Source organism: Eubalaena glacialis, chromosome 9, assembly GCF_028564815.1.
Source record: "Eubalaena glacialis isolate mEubGla1 chromosome 9, mEubGla1.1.hap2.+ XY, whole genome shotgun sequence".
NCBI lineage: Eukaryota > Metazoa > Chordata > Mammalia > Artiodactyla > Balaenidae > Eubalaena > Eubalaena glacialis.
Window position 1 is genome coordinate 82,541,475 of NC_083724.1, and position 16,700 is coordinate 82,558,174.

At 35.3% G+C, this 16,700-nt stretch overlaps 1 protein-coding gene across 7 annotated transcripts in view; it reads left to right on the forward strand.

Annotated features, from left to right (window-relative positions):
• UBAP1 (ubiquitin associated protein 1) overlaps positions 1–16,700 on the forward strand; it is a 53,556-nt gene that overhangs the window by 17,201 nt on the left and 19,655 nt on the right. For 5 of the 7 annotated variants that reach the window (XM_061200508.1, XM_061200511.1, XM_061200514.1 and 2 more), the window contains exons 2-3: positions 2,693–2,786; positions 13,906–13,949. In XM_061200508.1, coding sequence (XP_061056491.1) covers positions 13,916–13,949 — 34 coding nt within the window. In that variant the 5' untranslated portion in view covers positions 2,693–2,786; positions 13,906–13,915. The remainder of the gene's footprint in view (positions 1–2,692; positions 2,787–13,905; positions 13,950–16,700) is intronic. The other 2 variants (XM_061200509.1, XM_061200510.1) reach the window with 1 other exon arrangement.

A 16,700-nucleotide genomic window follows, 5' to 3' on the forward strand; every position in this document is an offset into this window, starting at 1 on the left:
TAGTTGTGGCATGCATGTGGGATCTAGTTCCTTGACCAGGGATTGAACCTGGGCCCCGTGCATTGGGAGAGCAGAGTCTTAACCACTGCATCATCATGGAAGTCCCTGTGATTGCTTTAGATTTATTGCTTATGCTCTTTTTTAACCTATAGATTCCCTCCTTTCTATTTTTCTTTTTTTTTTTTCTTTGAAATTCTGTGTTGATGGAAACAATTTTTCCTGAAAAGTGTCTTACAGCTAGGAGTTTGCTGTTTAATTCAATTTACTACTATTTCAATTAGAATTTAGTGTCTATATATAAATATAAGTATACATATATACAAATATATGAGGTTTGTTTCTTATTTTCCTTTTTTTCTCCTTCCTTTGTCAAATTTTGGTATCAGTATTATGCTAATCTCATATGATAACTTGGAAATTTGGCAACATTAATTCAATAGGTACTTACTGAGCACTATTTACAGACACTATGCTTGGTGAAATGGTGAACAAAACCAAAGTGGTTCTTGTACTCATAGTGCTTAAAGCCTAGTGGGGAAAGCTAGGCAATAAATAAACCCTGTATAAAACTACAAACTGCAAAGCTGTGTTTGTCTGTTTCCATTTTATGTGTTGGAATAATTTAAGTAAAATAGGAATAATTTGTTGCTTAAAGATTTGCTAGAACTTTAAATAAAACCATCTATTCTGATGCTTATATTTACATAAAATTATTTTATTTGCCTGTGAAATTACTTAGCAACCCTTACCTTCTCCCCTCAGATCCTTGATATTCTGTGAAGTTGTGCCATTTTTATATTGTTTGTTCCCTGGTATTGCACAGTGTTCCCCTGGGGGTATGAGTTCTCAAGTTTGGTGAGCAAGGCTCTGTTACTTCTTTGTTTCTATGGGAAAAAAATCATTCAGATTTCATATGACTGAAACAGTCAGAATGATGCAATCCACTGAGTGTGAAGACTGTTGAAAGGACAGAAAAATTATGTTTCTGATTACTTCTCTCAGATCAGATTAATAGCCTCTGGTATGATAATTAGCTTCTTTGTATTTTAAATTGACCAATTATTTTGTATTGGCTTCTAGTAGAGTGAAATTGTTTTATTAGTGTCAAATAGTAAGCGTTTTCTTCTCCTTCAACATGGGTGTGGACTATGTATACCTACTGAGTCATAGATTCAACAAGTAATTACATGTGTTTATGTGCCCTCATAACTAAGAATATGAAGTCTTGTGATATCTTTCTTATATATATTACTATAAAAACGATTGAAGTACATAGTTATAAAAGAATGTGTCTAGATCCTTAAAGGTTTTGCAAAGATTGTCAGAGGTAATTTACTCCAGGCCTCTCTTTTTACAGAAGAAGCCCTGAATTTTTTTTTTTTCTTCTTCTTTCTTTGAAAGGTTTTGACTGGCTCTAAACCATGCCAAATTGATGAAAGAAGTGAGACTGGAACCTAAGTTTTTAACTGTCCAGAGTGCTCTTTTCTCTCTTGTATTCTGCCATAAGTTGTGATGTGGTTTTTGAAAGAGTTGGGGAGGAGATGATATTTTTGGTTCAGCAATTTCTTGAAATTATTTTTTCCCAGTTAATGTTTATTCATAGTTTAAAAAATTAAGTTGGATAGGTTTATGGCTGTATTTCCTCTTGGGACATTGTGCTCTTACTTGCTGAACTCTAAATTACATTAAAGGGAATATTAAGTGAATTTTAATGAATTGGTTAAGATATTGACTTGAAATTTTTAATTGGCTAATGCTTTATGTGATGATTCCCAATTCTAGCTTTTAGCTAGTCAGTACTTTCCTGTTCTTACATTATGTTAGCCTCACAGACCTTACCATTTCATACTATTTATTGGTAACTACAGGAAATCATTGTTTAACTTTTTTAAGGGCATTGTTTTGTCTAGTTTCATTCCCAAGTTACGTATTAGTTAGCTATATAAAATTATCGTATTTTCAGAAAGTTTCAGAGGGCAAGAAGACATGAAAAGGCCACCTCTGCTAAAGACTAGACACTGTGCTTGGAGGAGTAAGAGGAGCCCAGAGTCCAGGAAAATCCTTGTTTGGATTTTTCTTGACCCACTTTGGAATTAACTAGAGTTCTTAACTGCAGTTCTGATAAAATCACATTGGGTCAGTAACTTGCCTTGACAATACTATATTATCTTTTTTATGTACTACTTGTTGCTTTTTAAATTTTAGTGAGCTGATATTTAACTATAACCAGTTTTTATTAAACTGTGAAATGACCTTTGCATTGAGTCACTATTTGCTTTTCTTAAAGCCTTTAGTATACTATATGGTTAGTAGCTTTGGTAAAAACCTCATTTGCAAGAGAAATTAGTGAGAAACCTTGTACAGTACAACAATTTGACTTTAAAAATAACCTTTTGTTTTCAAAGTTTTTCATGAGGCAAGCATTTTGTTGAATTTTAAGTCTCAGAAAGTTGTTTTTGCCCACTAGCTTTCTGTATAGAGTGAAATAGGTTTTATGTATTTGGGCAGTTGTGCACTGTTACTGCACTTTTGTTTGTTTGGAATTTATTTTGGTATGGAAGTGTGAGGTGAGCATCCAACTTTACTTTTTTCTAGGTGGCTACTCAGCTGTCTCATCACTTCACAGATTTTAAATGGCACTTTATTTATTTTTTTAAAAATATTTATTTATTTATTTATTTGGTTGCTCCAGGTCTTACATGCGGCACGCAGGATCTAGTTCCCTGACCAGGGATTGAACCTGGGCCCCCTGCACTGGGAGCGTGGAGTCTTAACTGCTGGACCACCAGGGAAGTCCTTTAAATGGCACTTTAAATGTCTACATTTGGGGTATTTTTAGGGATTTCTACTCTGTTCCATTGATCTGTTTATGTGCCAGTACAGCACAGCTTTAAGTGTTGTATTTTGTAATAAGTATTTTAATATCTGATAGGCTATTCTCCCTTTATTATTTTCTTTGGAATTTTCTTGGCTATTGTTAATTGTTATTTCCATATGACCTTTAGAGTCAGCTTGTCTAGTTAAAAAAATGAAAACAGAAGACTCCGGTTTTCATTTGCATCATGCCAAATTAATATAGCAACTTAGGAAGAATTGATCTTAATGATGTTGTGTGTCCTAGCCAAGATTATCATATATTTTTCTACAATTGTATAAGTCTTCTTTTGTGTCTCAGTAGCTTTAGTTTTCTTCTGTTACATCTTAGTTTATTCCTACTTCTTATCTCCTGTGGTATATCATGCTTCCTTTATACTTCTTATCTGGTCATTGTATATATGAAGGGTATTTGTTTCAGAATATTAATTTGTAATTAATTAAACACCTTTTTGTATTATATTTGTAATAGTTTTTCAGTTTTTTGGGCTTCCTTGGGAAAGTCTATCTTCTGACTTTTTGTACTTTTTACTTCTTTCATCTGATGTTAAATAAAGCAATTGTGATAATGGACATCTTTGTCTTGTTCCTGTGTTAGTGGAATCTTTGTATAGTTTCCCCATTAGTCAGCATTCTCTGGCTTTGGTATTGAGAGGGATGATTTTTGTTATTGTTTTAACCTTATGTTAAGGACATGGCTATATGATTTTTCTTCTTAGATCTATTAATATATGGTGAATTATATCAACAGATTCCTAATGTTGAACTATCCTGTATTCATGGAATAAATCCCACTTGGACATGATGTATTCCTGTAATGTACTACTAAATTTGTGTTTTTTATTTTGAGGATTTTTTAATCTGTATTTATACATGATATTTTTCTGTAGTTTTTTTCTTTTATGGTGTCATATTCTTACTTTAAAAAAATAAGAAACCTTCCTTCTTTTCTTATGTTTTAGAACCATGAAAATCTCATTGGACTAAGATTTCTTTTGGGTGGCAAGAGCTCTTTGATAATTTTTTTCTCTTTCCTCTTTGGTTATAGGTCTGGTTAACATTTCTGCCTCTTCTATGGTCAGTTTTGATAGTTAGTATTTTTCTAGAAGATAATCCATTTTATCCAGGTTCTCAAATGTATTTGACAGAAGGGGAACAAAGCAATGACTTGGGATTATTTTAATTTCCTCTATCATTTTGTATACATATCCACCCCCCCCCCTTTAAAATTAAGTTAGCTGGATGGTTATAATTTTCCAAAGAACCAACTCTTGGGTTTATTTATTAGTTGATCTGTTTTTCTGATTTTTAATTGATTATTTTCTGCTTATATCTTTGCTGTTTCCATTCTTGTGTTTTCTGTGGGTGTGGTTATTTATACCCTAAGTTCTCATGCTGTGAATTTTCCTCTGAGACTGCTATGTGCTATAGATTTTCCTGAATACTGCTTTAGCTGCATGTTGTAGGTTCTCAAGTGCAGTATTTTCATTGTCGTTATCTTTTGCATTTTATTTTTGGTTCCCTCTTTTTTTTTTTTTTTTTTTTTTTTGGCTATGCCACACGGCTTGTGGGATCCTAGTTCCCTGACCAGGGATCGAACCTGGGTCCCCAGAAGTGGAAGCGCGGAGTCCTAACCACTTGACTGCCAGGGAATTCCCTTTTGGTTCCTGCTTTGATCCATGAGTTCTGTAAGAGACAGTTTAGTAATTCAGGTAGTAGGACTTTTTTGTTTTCTGATGTAATTAAATTATAATTTTTTGCCTTTTGACTATTGGCTGTGCTACTGTTGATTTTTGAAATTCATTGGAATTTTCTTTGTGGCCTAATAATTACTCAGTTTTTTGTAAAGTGTTCTGTGGGTACTTAAAAAGGTATATTCTGCTCTTCATCATGGATTGTATTCTTTATCGTCAGTAAAGTAGAACACCTATTACACTTCCATGAAGTCTGTTACCTAGAACCATTTGTGTGTTTTCAGGTATTCTTAGTGGTCTAGAAACCTCCAATTTATTCTTTTTTCTGTCTCTGAGATTACAACCTTTTACTAGTTACATACTATGTTGTTTCTCTTTTTGTTTTGTTTTGTTTTGTTTTAACATGAAAACATCACTTCCTTTATTTTGGGTTCCCAAAGTCAAAAGTAAGATTAGAACTAATATTCAGTCTATCACAGATATTTACTATGCTCAGTGCAATAATGCACTAACAGTTAAAAAAACAAAAACCACTGCAATATTGTACATCTTTTCTGTGTTTTACATCATTTTTCCCACAGCTACTGAAAATTCCAGCGTCAGTTTGAAACACAACCTACATGACAGGCTATAAATTGTTAATAGTTCTGCTTCTTTGGAAAAGCACTATTGTGGCATTTGCTCATTTTAGCAGACAGCGCAAGGGGCAAAAATAAGAAAAATTAGTTCTCTTACCAGTGTCTGGGGTTTGTTTTCCCTCTGTTGCTCACTATATTTTTTTCCCCTTAATTACAAAGTATGTCAGTTGGTGGATATGTTCTCAATATAGGAAAGTTGGAAAGCAAATAGCATAAAAAGAAAAAACCAAAAGCCTCACCTGTAAACCCATCACCCAGATATAACCACCATTATAAGACTATGTCTTATCCTTATTTGTTTCCATATTCACATAGATATACTGCCCTCTTTTCCAAAATGGCAGGGTGTTTAACATATGGTTGCCAGCTTTTTATTTTGCCAGTAAAGACATCTTTATTTTATTTATTTATTTATTTATAAAATAAATTTGTTTTATTTATTTATTTTTGGCTGCGTTGGGTCTTCGTTGCTGCGCGTGGGCTTTCTCTAGTTGCGGCAAGCGGGCTTCTCATTGCAGTGGCTTCTCTTGTCGCGAAGCACGGGCTCTAGGAGCGCAGGCTTCAGTAGTTGTGGCACATGGGCTCAGTAGTTGTGGCTTGCGGGCTTATTTGCTCTGTGGCATGTGGGATCTTCCCAGACCAGGGATCGAACCCTTGTCCCCTGCATTGGCAGGCAGATTCTTAACCACTGCACCACCAGGGATGTCCCTAAAGACATCTTTAAGACGTTACTGTGTAAATGATATCACTTAACCTGAATACTGAATATTTAATTTGGAAACATGAATATTTTTCCTTCATTTTATTATACCGTTATAGATTTATGGTATGTTTAGAGTTGGCTGATTATTCAGTCTACTACCCTTATCTTACCCATGAAGAAACTGAGGCTCCAAAATGTCTCTTGAGACCTGAGAGAGAGGAAAGCTTTTTGTCAATGAGTATAGCATAGTCTAGTATTGACATTTTAATGGCATCTACATGTGTGATTTTTTTTTTTTTTTCTTTTTCTTTGGCCGTGCCACAGGGCTTGTGGGGTCTTGGCTCCCCGACCAGGGATTGAACCTGCGCCCTTGGCAGTGAAAGCTCGGAGTCCCAACCACTGGACTATGCCAGGGAATTCCCTACACGTGTGATTTTTTTCATATATATGTTGTATGGGTGTTAACTTGGTTTTCAGACTTGAAATTTGATGATTTCCAAAGCCATCTTTCTCTGTAAATTGGAGAATTTCCAGGATTAATTTGCATCTTGGGAAATTCCTGATTACAGCTCACATTGTTGTGTGTGATTGGGATAGCTTACTGAGTTGTTAAATTGCTGTTTTGTATTGGGAAGATGTTTGTAGTGTGTAATTTAATGATGATACGAGAAAGGGAAGAAAGAAAATTAGAACATTAATATTAAATGCCCTTGGGCTTTCTCTTCCCCTTACGAAGCTGCCTGGGCCTTGCTAATAATGTTTTCATTCTCCTGGTCTCCTACCCTTACTTCCTTTCCCCTACCCTCCTCACCTTTCCCTTTTTTCATTCCTTACTGTATCTCTTCTGCCTCTTGCATTCTAACTCCTTCTCTCCCTGCAGTTCTATCCTTGTTACCTATTTCCCCATCTCTCTTTGTTCTTAGATGTTTTTAATCAGTGATTCAAAATTTTAAGTTTTCCGGTTTTCTTCCTGTAGCATTTGAACTAAAGTGGCACTGAACCAGCAAAATAAAACATTGCTTTTAATTCTTGGTTGCTTCAGGGAGTTCTACACTTTATTAGTGTAAAGTTTATGAATTAAAAATGTGTGTTATTGTTAGTTCTACTTTCTACTTTTCCTTTAATAGAAGCATTTATATTTATTTTAGTGGAAATTTATGATTGCTTAAGAATATTTTTCTCATGTGAGCATTTGTAATTTTACGTTTGGGGCAAATACATTGTTTTCAGTCTTGTTTTGGGTACATTTGTTACTTAGTAAAAGCAACTTGTAAAAACATTTTAAAACTTATACTTATTTCCCATCATTTATATGCTTTTAATGAACACTCTTCGTGCCATCACAACCTATTTTCTGAATTTTCCATAATTTAATCATGTTCATGATTGAACATTTAGATTATAGGAAAGTATTATAAAATAAGTATTTATAATTAAATATAGGAAGTTTATGTGGAAGCTCAAACACACATATCTCACTCACACACACACACACACACACACACACACGATCACTTGATTTTGCTCAGATGTTCCAGGAAAAAGAGTTGACCCTAAGTAGCTATTAAAATGCTTTTGATACTTCAGAGGTAGTGAAGTGTTACTGCATAGCAGACATTAGAAAAATCTTTAAGTGACCAAATATGGATGGATTTCTCATATTCTTATGGTTTGTGGAAAATATAATAGGAGTTGCGTTCAGTGAACTATTTTAATATTTAAAGAAAACCCCTAGATAATCTACATTTTATCAGCTCTATTGAGGCATAATTTTAAAGAATTTTCACCTGTTTTTTAGTAATAAGGGGTAATGTGTTTTAATTTTCATTTATTAGTCTTTCTTTTTTTTTTTTAGTAATCTTTTATTTATTTATTTATTTATTTATTTATTTATTTTTGGCTGTGTTGGGTCTTCGTTTCTGTATGAGGGCTTTCTCTCGTTGCGGCAAGCAGGGGCCACTCTTCATCACGGTCCGCGGGCCTCTTCACTATCGCGGCTTCTATTGTTGCGGAGCACAGGCTCCAGATGCGCAGGCTCAGTAGTTGTGGCTCACGGGCCTAGTTGCTCCGCAGCATGTGGGATCTTCCCAGACCAGGGCTCAAACCTGTGTCCCCTGCATTAGCAGGCAGATTCTCAACCACTGCGCCACCAGGGAAGCCCTATTAGTCTTTCTTTAAGAGAAATTTTGCTTTGTTGCTGATAATATGCATGTTTCTTTTTTTAATTTAATTTAATTTTATTATTTATTTTTGGTTGTGTTGGGTCTTCGTTGCTACACGCGGGCTTTCTCTAGTTGAGGTGAGTGGGGGCTACTCTTCGCTGTGGTGCGCATGCTTCTCATTGTGGTGGCTTCTCTTGTTGCGGAGCATGGGCTCTAGATGTGCAGGCTTCAGTAGTTGTGGCATACGGGCTTAGCTGCTCCTCAGCATGTGGGACCTTCCCGGACCAGGGATCGAACCCGTGTCCCCTGCATTGGTAGGCGGATTCTTAACCACTGTGCCACCAGGGAAGTCCCAATATGCATGTTTTAATGGGGTAGGGTGTAGTTATTGATTTGCATTTCCCTGACTAGTGAAAAATGTGTTAAACATCTCATGTGCTTCTTAGTCATTTGTGTATCTTCTTTGGAGAATTGACTATTCAGATTCTTTTGCCAACTTTCTAATTGGATGTCTTTTATTATTGAATTGTAGAGTTATTTATATATTCTAGATACAAGTCCCTTATCAGATAGATGATTTGCAAATATTTTCTCCCTTTCTGTGGGTTTTCTTTGGTTGAGGCTTTTTTTAAAAAGCCATTAAAAATTCATTTAAATTTGATTGATATATATACACTAATATGTATAAAATGAATAATTAATAAGAACCTGCTATATAAAAAAAACAAAATAAAATTCAAAACTCTTCGAGGGAAAAAAAATTCTTTTAAATTTGGTGGAACTTCTTTAAAACATTCCTGATGTTAGCTTGTTCACAGAATTATTTATTAAATCAGAGCCTCAAAAAAAAAAAAGAAATCAGAGCCTCTCCCAAGCCATTTACCTCTCAAAAACAGCTGCTTCCTCAAACAGCTGATATCCCACAATATCAGTAAATATTAGGAACACAGAGATGAAAACACTAATTTCCTGCACCTGTCTGTGAGCATATTCCCAGGTCTCATTGCTGGATGCTTAGATTCTGCTTCTTTCAACAGAGATTTAGAAAAAATACATTTCTGGTCTTTGCCTCTGTGGGAAGATTGAGGCTGCCAAGAATCTTGCTTCTGGGTTTAAAATTCTCCCTGTATTGTTGTGGTTTATGTACATTATGATGACACTGAAGCCTGTAAGAGTCTATGAAATGTCTTCTGTACATAGAAGAAAGTTAAATCATTTTCAGTATGGTTTGTTGGTTCTTTGAAAATTGATGATCCATATACTTTAAAATTTTAACTCTCCATTAACTAGTAGAATATCAACCAGAATGTTTCATCCCAACATCATGCTGGAAAACTGAAACTTTTAAAGTAAAGCTTTAAAGAAATTATAAAATGAATACTTGTTTGCCATACAGTGTTCAGAAACTGTAGAAAAATTTTATGAATTATTCCCAGTGCTACCACTTAGAGGCAGCCACTTTAAATATGTTTAATGTATTTCCTTCCGATGTTTTTCTTTTCACAAATTAAAAAATACGGCTTGTTTCTTTTAAAATCTGTGAATGCTTACTTTTTCCATAATACTTTTTATCCTTAAAGGGGTTGAGCACAACCTTTGTCTTCTACTCAATGTTGTGGTTAAGTCCATAGCAGTTAACTAACCAGTAACTTTCTGTGACTAATGGAAATGGCACGGTAATTGTTCGCTGTTGACACTTAAAACTATACTTGAATGACATTTGCTAGGCCTTAATATGGGGTCACCTACACTACCTACAATGTGGGGTCACTGGACGTCAGGACAAATATATGCTCTTGCTACTGTTATAGTATGACTTTCTAACCAATGTAGGACAGATAAGTTGGGATGTGAAATAAGCTACGGAAATGCCTCTGTGAAGTGGCCTTGGCAAAGTTAGAATCAAGAATGGGCTATTGGAAGTGGTTTGTTTTGTTTGTTTGGTAGCTGCTTTTCCCCCCCCACTAAAGAGAGTTAATTTATTATCCTTCAGATTGTAAAAATTAATGAATAAATTTCTCTTTTACCAATGACTGAAATTATTACTTATTTCGCTCATAATAGCCATTATGAAAGTGAAAAAATGTCACTCATCTTTCTCTTTCCCTTCCTCTGTACCTAAATAATCATTCTTTAGTTTGCATACCTTATCAAATTCAGAGCTACTTTTTTTTTTGGTAACAGCTTTGTTGATATAATTCATATCTCATACAATTCAACCATTTAAGAATACAATTCAGTAGTGTTTAGTATATTCACAGAGTTTTGGGACTATCACCACAGTCAGTTTTAGAACATTTTCATCACCCCATAGAGAAATTTGGTTCCTGCTAGCCATGGTGACTGCATTGTAAAAACTGTTTTAGCCTTGCTCTTTGCGAAGTTTAAAAGGTATTTTACCAGTTAAAGACATAGTGTTAAAATAATGTTAATTGAATTTGTAATTTTCAACTTGTGTTTCATTCTTTCTTTCTAAAGGAACCTAAGCTAAGAGAGAGATAAACTGATTTACTTGCACTAAAAAATTTTCTTTTTGCTTTTAAATTGGGAAGAAATCCATTGTTAGAAACCATACTTCACTGTAGAAAACCCTTGTCATCAGGCAGAAAGCATACTAATAGAATTTGGTACAGCCATATAATATGTTGTTTTGAATTTTGGCATTTTAAAAATGAAACTTTATTCTACTCCTAGTGGAGTAGCTTAAAATATTATTAGTGTTATTCAGTGATTCTATCTAATTTCAGTGTGATGGGTATATATATACACTTTTTAAAAATTTGAAGGTATAGTAAAATTTACCCTGTTTTCAGTTCTGTGATTTGTGACAAATGCATATAGTCCTGTAACCATTAGTGCAATCAAATATAGAAGTTTCAATAACCTCAAAAAATTCCCACATTCCCTTTTATATAGTCAGTTCCTTCCCCCACTATTAGTGTCCAGTAGCTAGATTACTTTTTTGTTCTTGTAGTTTTGCCTATTCTGGAATATTGTAAATGGAATCCTATTCCGTACATATATGTATGTAACCTTTTGAGTTTGGCTTCTTTCACTTACCATAATGCATTTGAGATTCATCCAAGTTGTTGTAGTGTATCAGCATATCACATACAGTCCACCCATTTAAAGTGTACAATCCAGTGGCTTTTAGTATATTCACAGAGTTGTGCAGTCATCACCATAATCACATTTAGAACATTTTCATCACCCCAAAAAGAAACCCTGTATCTCTTAGCCATAATTTCCCCATCCCCCTGAGTTAATTTTTATATATGGTGCAAGGTATGGATTGAGGTTTATTTTTTGCATACAAATGTCTGGCATCATTTGTTGAGAAGACTGTTCTTTCCCCTTTGAATTGCCTTGCACCTTTGTTGAAAATCAGTTAACTATGTGCATATGGGTCTATTTCTTTTTTTTTTTTTTCACTGTCATTATTTTAATTTCATTTTGAACAAAAAATCCACTTGTTGCATACTTCACAGCACGCAGCTCTTCTGATCTACACATGTCTGGGTCAGTTTGAATTCTTTTCTCAGTGAAGTACAGCCTAAAGCACTTGAGTGGTTGGCCGTTACGGTACATCTTCGGGACATTTTTTTCATATGGGTCTATTTCTGTACTCTGTTCTGTTGGTCTGTGTGATATACTTATGCCATTTCCATACTGTCTTAATTACTCTAATAGTAAGTCTTGAAGTTAGATGGTAAGTTCTCCAGCTTTGTTCTTTTTCAAAATTGTTTTGGCTATTCTGTTTCCTTTGCCTTTACATGTAAATTTTAAAATCAATTTGTCAGTTTCTTAAAATCCTGTACAGATTTAATTATTTTGAATAATTTTCACATGATAGGTGCAATATACTCTCCTTTAAAAAAAACTTACAGTGGAACATACAGGCATACCTCGGAGATATTGTGGGTTCAGTTCCAGACCACTGAAGTAAAATGAATATCGCAATAAAGCAAGTCACGCAAGGTTTTTTGGTTGCCCAGTGCATGTAGAAGTTATGTTTACACTGTACCATAGTCTATTAAGTGTGCAATAATAGCATCATCTAAAAAAACAATGTGCATGGGACTTCCCTGGTGGTCCAGTGGTTAAGAATCCGTCTTCCAATGCAGGGGATGTGCATTTGATCCCTGGTGGGGGGACTAAGATCCCACATGGTGGGGGGGGTGGGCAACTAAGCCCGAGGGCCACAACTACCGAGCACGTGGGCCACAGCTAGAGAGCTTGTGTGCCGCAACTGCAGAGCCCATGAGCCACAACTAGAGAGAAGCCTGCGTGCCACAACGGATTTCCCACGTGCTGCAACTAAGACCTGATGCTGCCAAAAAAAAAAAAAAAAATTGAAAAGGATATTGCTAAAAAAGTCATAACAGTTATAATAGTAACATCGAAGGTCATTGATCACCATGACAAATATAATTATAATGAAAAAGTTTGAAATATCTTGAGAATTACCTAAATGTGACACAGACACGAGGTGAGCAAATGCTGTTGGAAAGATGGCGCCTTAGACCTTAGACTTGCTCAGTGCAAGGTTGAGCATACCTTCAATTTGCGCAGTAAAGTGAAGTGCAATAAAATGAGGTATGCCTGTAGATCATTTTAGGTATGATGCCTTGCATTGTACTGTAGGTAATACAGGCTAGTAGAGACCATACCATATATTCGTTATGCTTACGTCTTAGGTTAGTTAAAGGTATAAACATCATATCAAGGGAAATAAACTTTTAGGTTGAAGATCTCAGATTGTCTGTGCAAGAAAAGGACTTTGTACCTACTCATGTAAGGGAAAAGTGCAAAGATAATACTAAGCTAGATGTGTGGTTTTATGGGTTTTTCCTCCTTCCTGTTTTGGAATTCTTTTTTTTTTTGGCCACACCACACGGCTTGTGGGATCTCAGTTCCCCGACCAGGGATTAAAACCAGCCACTGGATTGCCAGGAAATTCCCCTTTTTTGAAATTTTATACAAAATTAAAACAGTACAAAAGGTTGTATGTCATTGATTCCCTAATTCAGAAATGTCAGTCTTACAGTTACATTTGTCAGTAAAAGGTCTATATTTACATACTGAATAAAATGGGATATATAAAAAATCTTGACAGAACTACAAATATTGACATTAGTAGCTTATATCAGGAAGATAAATGTTTAGTAATTTTTTTTGACAGTTTGTGTATGAATTGGTCAATGGCCAGTTTGCTGTTCTAATTTTTTTTTCCCAGAACATGCAGATTTCAGAAATTTTTTTTTTCTAGAAAAGTGGTTTCTCCCCCTTTCTGCTTTCTTTTTTGAGACTTTGGGACTGAGAAGTTTGAGGGTTATGTCAGTCCTGGAACCTTTTAGTCTTCTGGTTTCTTCTTGTAGTCTCAATTTTCTTTCTTTCTTTTTTTAAGCTATTTATTGATCGGCTGCGTTGGGTCTTCGTTGCTGCGTGCGGGCTTTCTCTAGTTGCAGCAGTGGGGGTTACTCTTCGTTGTGGTGCGCGGGCTTCTCATTGCAGTGGCTTCTCTTGTTGAGGAGCACGGGCTCTAGGCGCGAGGGCTTCAGTAGTTGCGGTGCGTGGGCTCAGTAGTTGTGCCGCATGAGCTCAATAGTTGTGACTTGTGGGCTCTAGAGCGCAGGCTCAGTAGTTGTGGCGCACGGGCTTAGTTGCTCTGCAGTATGTGGGATCTTCCCGGACCAGGGGTCGAACCTGCGTCCCCTGCATTGGCAGGTGGGTTCTTAACCACTGCGCAACCAGGGAAGTCCTCAAGTTTCTTATGATGGTTTGTTTATACCCCCTCAAGGCATAATGCGCCTAAGAAATATTTCTTTGTTTTTCAGGTTCTAAATGGCTTCTAAGAAGTTGGGTGCAGATTTTCATGGTAAGTGGACTGTTAGATATCATGGTTTAAGTTTTGATCTGATCAGAGAATTTGAAATCACATTAAGTAAGTGTCCCTTTTTGTTTATTTAAACGAGCAGCTTGAGGAAAATAAAGTTGTACAACAATGTAGCATATTCATTCCATAGGACTTCACATTACTTTAATGTGAAGTTCAAATGGATAAACTTTAGAGTATCTCTGTATTTATTGTACTTGAAACTGCTGGAGGTGGATAGGGAGCCTGCCTATTTTGGTTGTTTTTCAGCAGTATTTTGAAGTAGTTACCATTCCTTTTCTTATTCTGGTCCATCTCTTCTCCATCAGGTGTGAAAAATTCTAAGCCTTTAGTTAACGTTTTATGATGTTTTGGTTTAGGTTTTCTCCCCCCATAAAAAGAAATGATTTACTACAAATAAGACATGATTAGCAGATCAATATATTACAGAAGTATCAGTAGTAGTAATTACAATTTTGCGTTTGAAACTAATAGTTTATCATCTTTTTCTAAGATATGACCTTCCAAAATGGAGTACATTAATAAACTTTTATTATCTGCATTTGATAGGAATGGAGGTGCCTAAGAAGTTAAAATTAGACCCTCTTTTCGTACAAAGATAAGAATTAAACATCAGAAATATCCAGACAACACAATTATTTTAAAAGGGGTTTTAAAACTAATCTTCCATTTTAAAAATCATGTCATTTTAAGAATGATTTGTTAGACTGCGTGGCAACATGTATTGTTATGCTCTTCTGATCTACAAGTGGTTACTTGATAATATCACTTCTCTGAGTCAGGGTGGTGCAGCAGTTCCTTGGTTTTTAACTTGCTTGTATATTTTTATAAAACAGCTTTAATATTTTGAACTGCCACTGTGCATATACTTACATACATTGCTTGCATATGTTTTGTTAAATCCTTTTGGAATTAAGTCATTCAGACTCTGGAATTTGCATTCTGTGTAACCTGTCAGGCATCAGATCTTCAGGTAAGCTATCTCTTGTTGTTTAAGGATTATTACAGGGCTCTTTCAAAGTATTCAAATGATATAGAGAGGCAGATCTGTAGTTGCCTCTGATCACTTTCTCAAGGGAAAAGAGAGGACAGAGCCAAGGAGAGGGGAAAGACCTAGGGAGAGAAAAGAGCAAAAATGAAAAAATTAAATTTATAATCTTACTTCAAAAGATACGTTTTCTATCTTGAATCTTTAGAAACTCCTTTTTGATTGGAGTGAAAATAAGTGGGACCCCAGTTTATATGTTCCAGCTCAACAATCCAGAGAGAAGATTATAATTCTGAAGTTACCTGATCAATGATGACTTATTTTTTTAGGACTTCCTCCATCTCTTTACATTCCTAACCAAAATTTTATTGTTTAAATGAAATGCTCTACCTGAGTAAAATTTGAGAAGGATTTTCTCTTTCTCTCTTTGGCTGCTTCTGCTTTAATTTGCTGAGCTCCTACTTGAATTTCAGTGGCTTTAGTTGGGCTGTTAGAATAACGAATCTTATTTTTAGATATCATGTAGTTTAAGGAATAGAAATTAAAGGGAATAGGTGGAGAATATTTAATAGGCAATCTTGTAGGCATCTGAATGCAGGAAATCAAATTCAGCCTGGCCTTACAAGGCTGAAATTAGAAAGCCAGGAAACTGAGGCTACTACTCCCTCCATCTTTCACTGCTTTTCTCTGCAGATGTGCTCCATTTTTATTCTTCTGTTTATAGACTTGCTTTCTTGGCCTACTTGTGTAGAGTGCACAGGGCCAAAAATGGCCACCCCAGTTATGGTGCTTCTTGCTACTTGATCATATAGTGGCTAGCATCATATAGCTGAAGTTTTTGTATCTTTTGGTCAAGGGAGTATCTGACTGGAACATTTTAGTTTATGAGCCTCTGGGTTGGTTCCCCCTAAGTTAGATATTATCTGACTCGGGGTTAGAGAGAGAGAGAGAGAGTGAGTGTGAGTGTGTGTGTGTGTGTGTAATTCTAGGGCACTTGGGGTATGGACAAGGAGGTGACAACTGCTCTCATGACTGGATATGAAAATGCTTTTTTTTCTGTTTAAATACTTGGGCTGACTATATCTTATGCTGTGCTGTCTTAGGACTAGTATTTGATTTTTCTTCAAGTTCATTCTTTTCAACTGAGGTTGAACTTCTTCCACTGTCATTAATAACCACATACCCCTAAATAATAGAATAAGAAATACTTTTCAAAGGCCTTTAAAAATATTGTCCTTATATTATGCAAATTGCAAACCTTTGGCTCAGTTTAAAGCACGCCTTTCCAAATGTCAATTCTCTTTAATTTTTGACTCATTTTCCACTTGTTTAATCTAAGAAAAAAGTTATTTTCCAGAAGTGACTTTTAAAGGATTTTTTAAAATGTTTCAACAAACAGATAAGTTACTCTTTTAATATCTGGGGAAATGCCCTGATATTCTAATTTGGGAAAAAAATAAGTCTCTGTAATTGGACTTAATAAAACTAAACTCCCTCCTTTGAAACGCCAAGCTGTCATATTTATGACCATTTAGCTAACTTCTGGAAAGGTTTATTTTTCTCTTGGTTTAATTTCTGCTAAGATATTGAAATACTTTTTCTATTGAGTGATAGAAAAAGGTATTTTATTTTAGATTTTATTTTTTATTTTTATTATTGTTTTTTAATTTTTTAGCCACACTGTGCGGCATATGGGATCTTAGTTCCCCGACCAGGGATCGAACCCTTGCCCCCTGCAGTGGAAG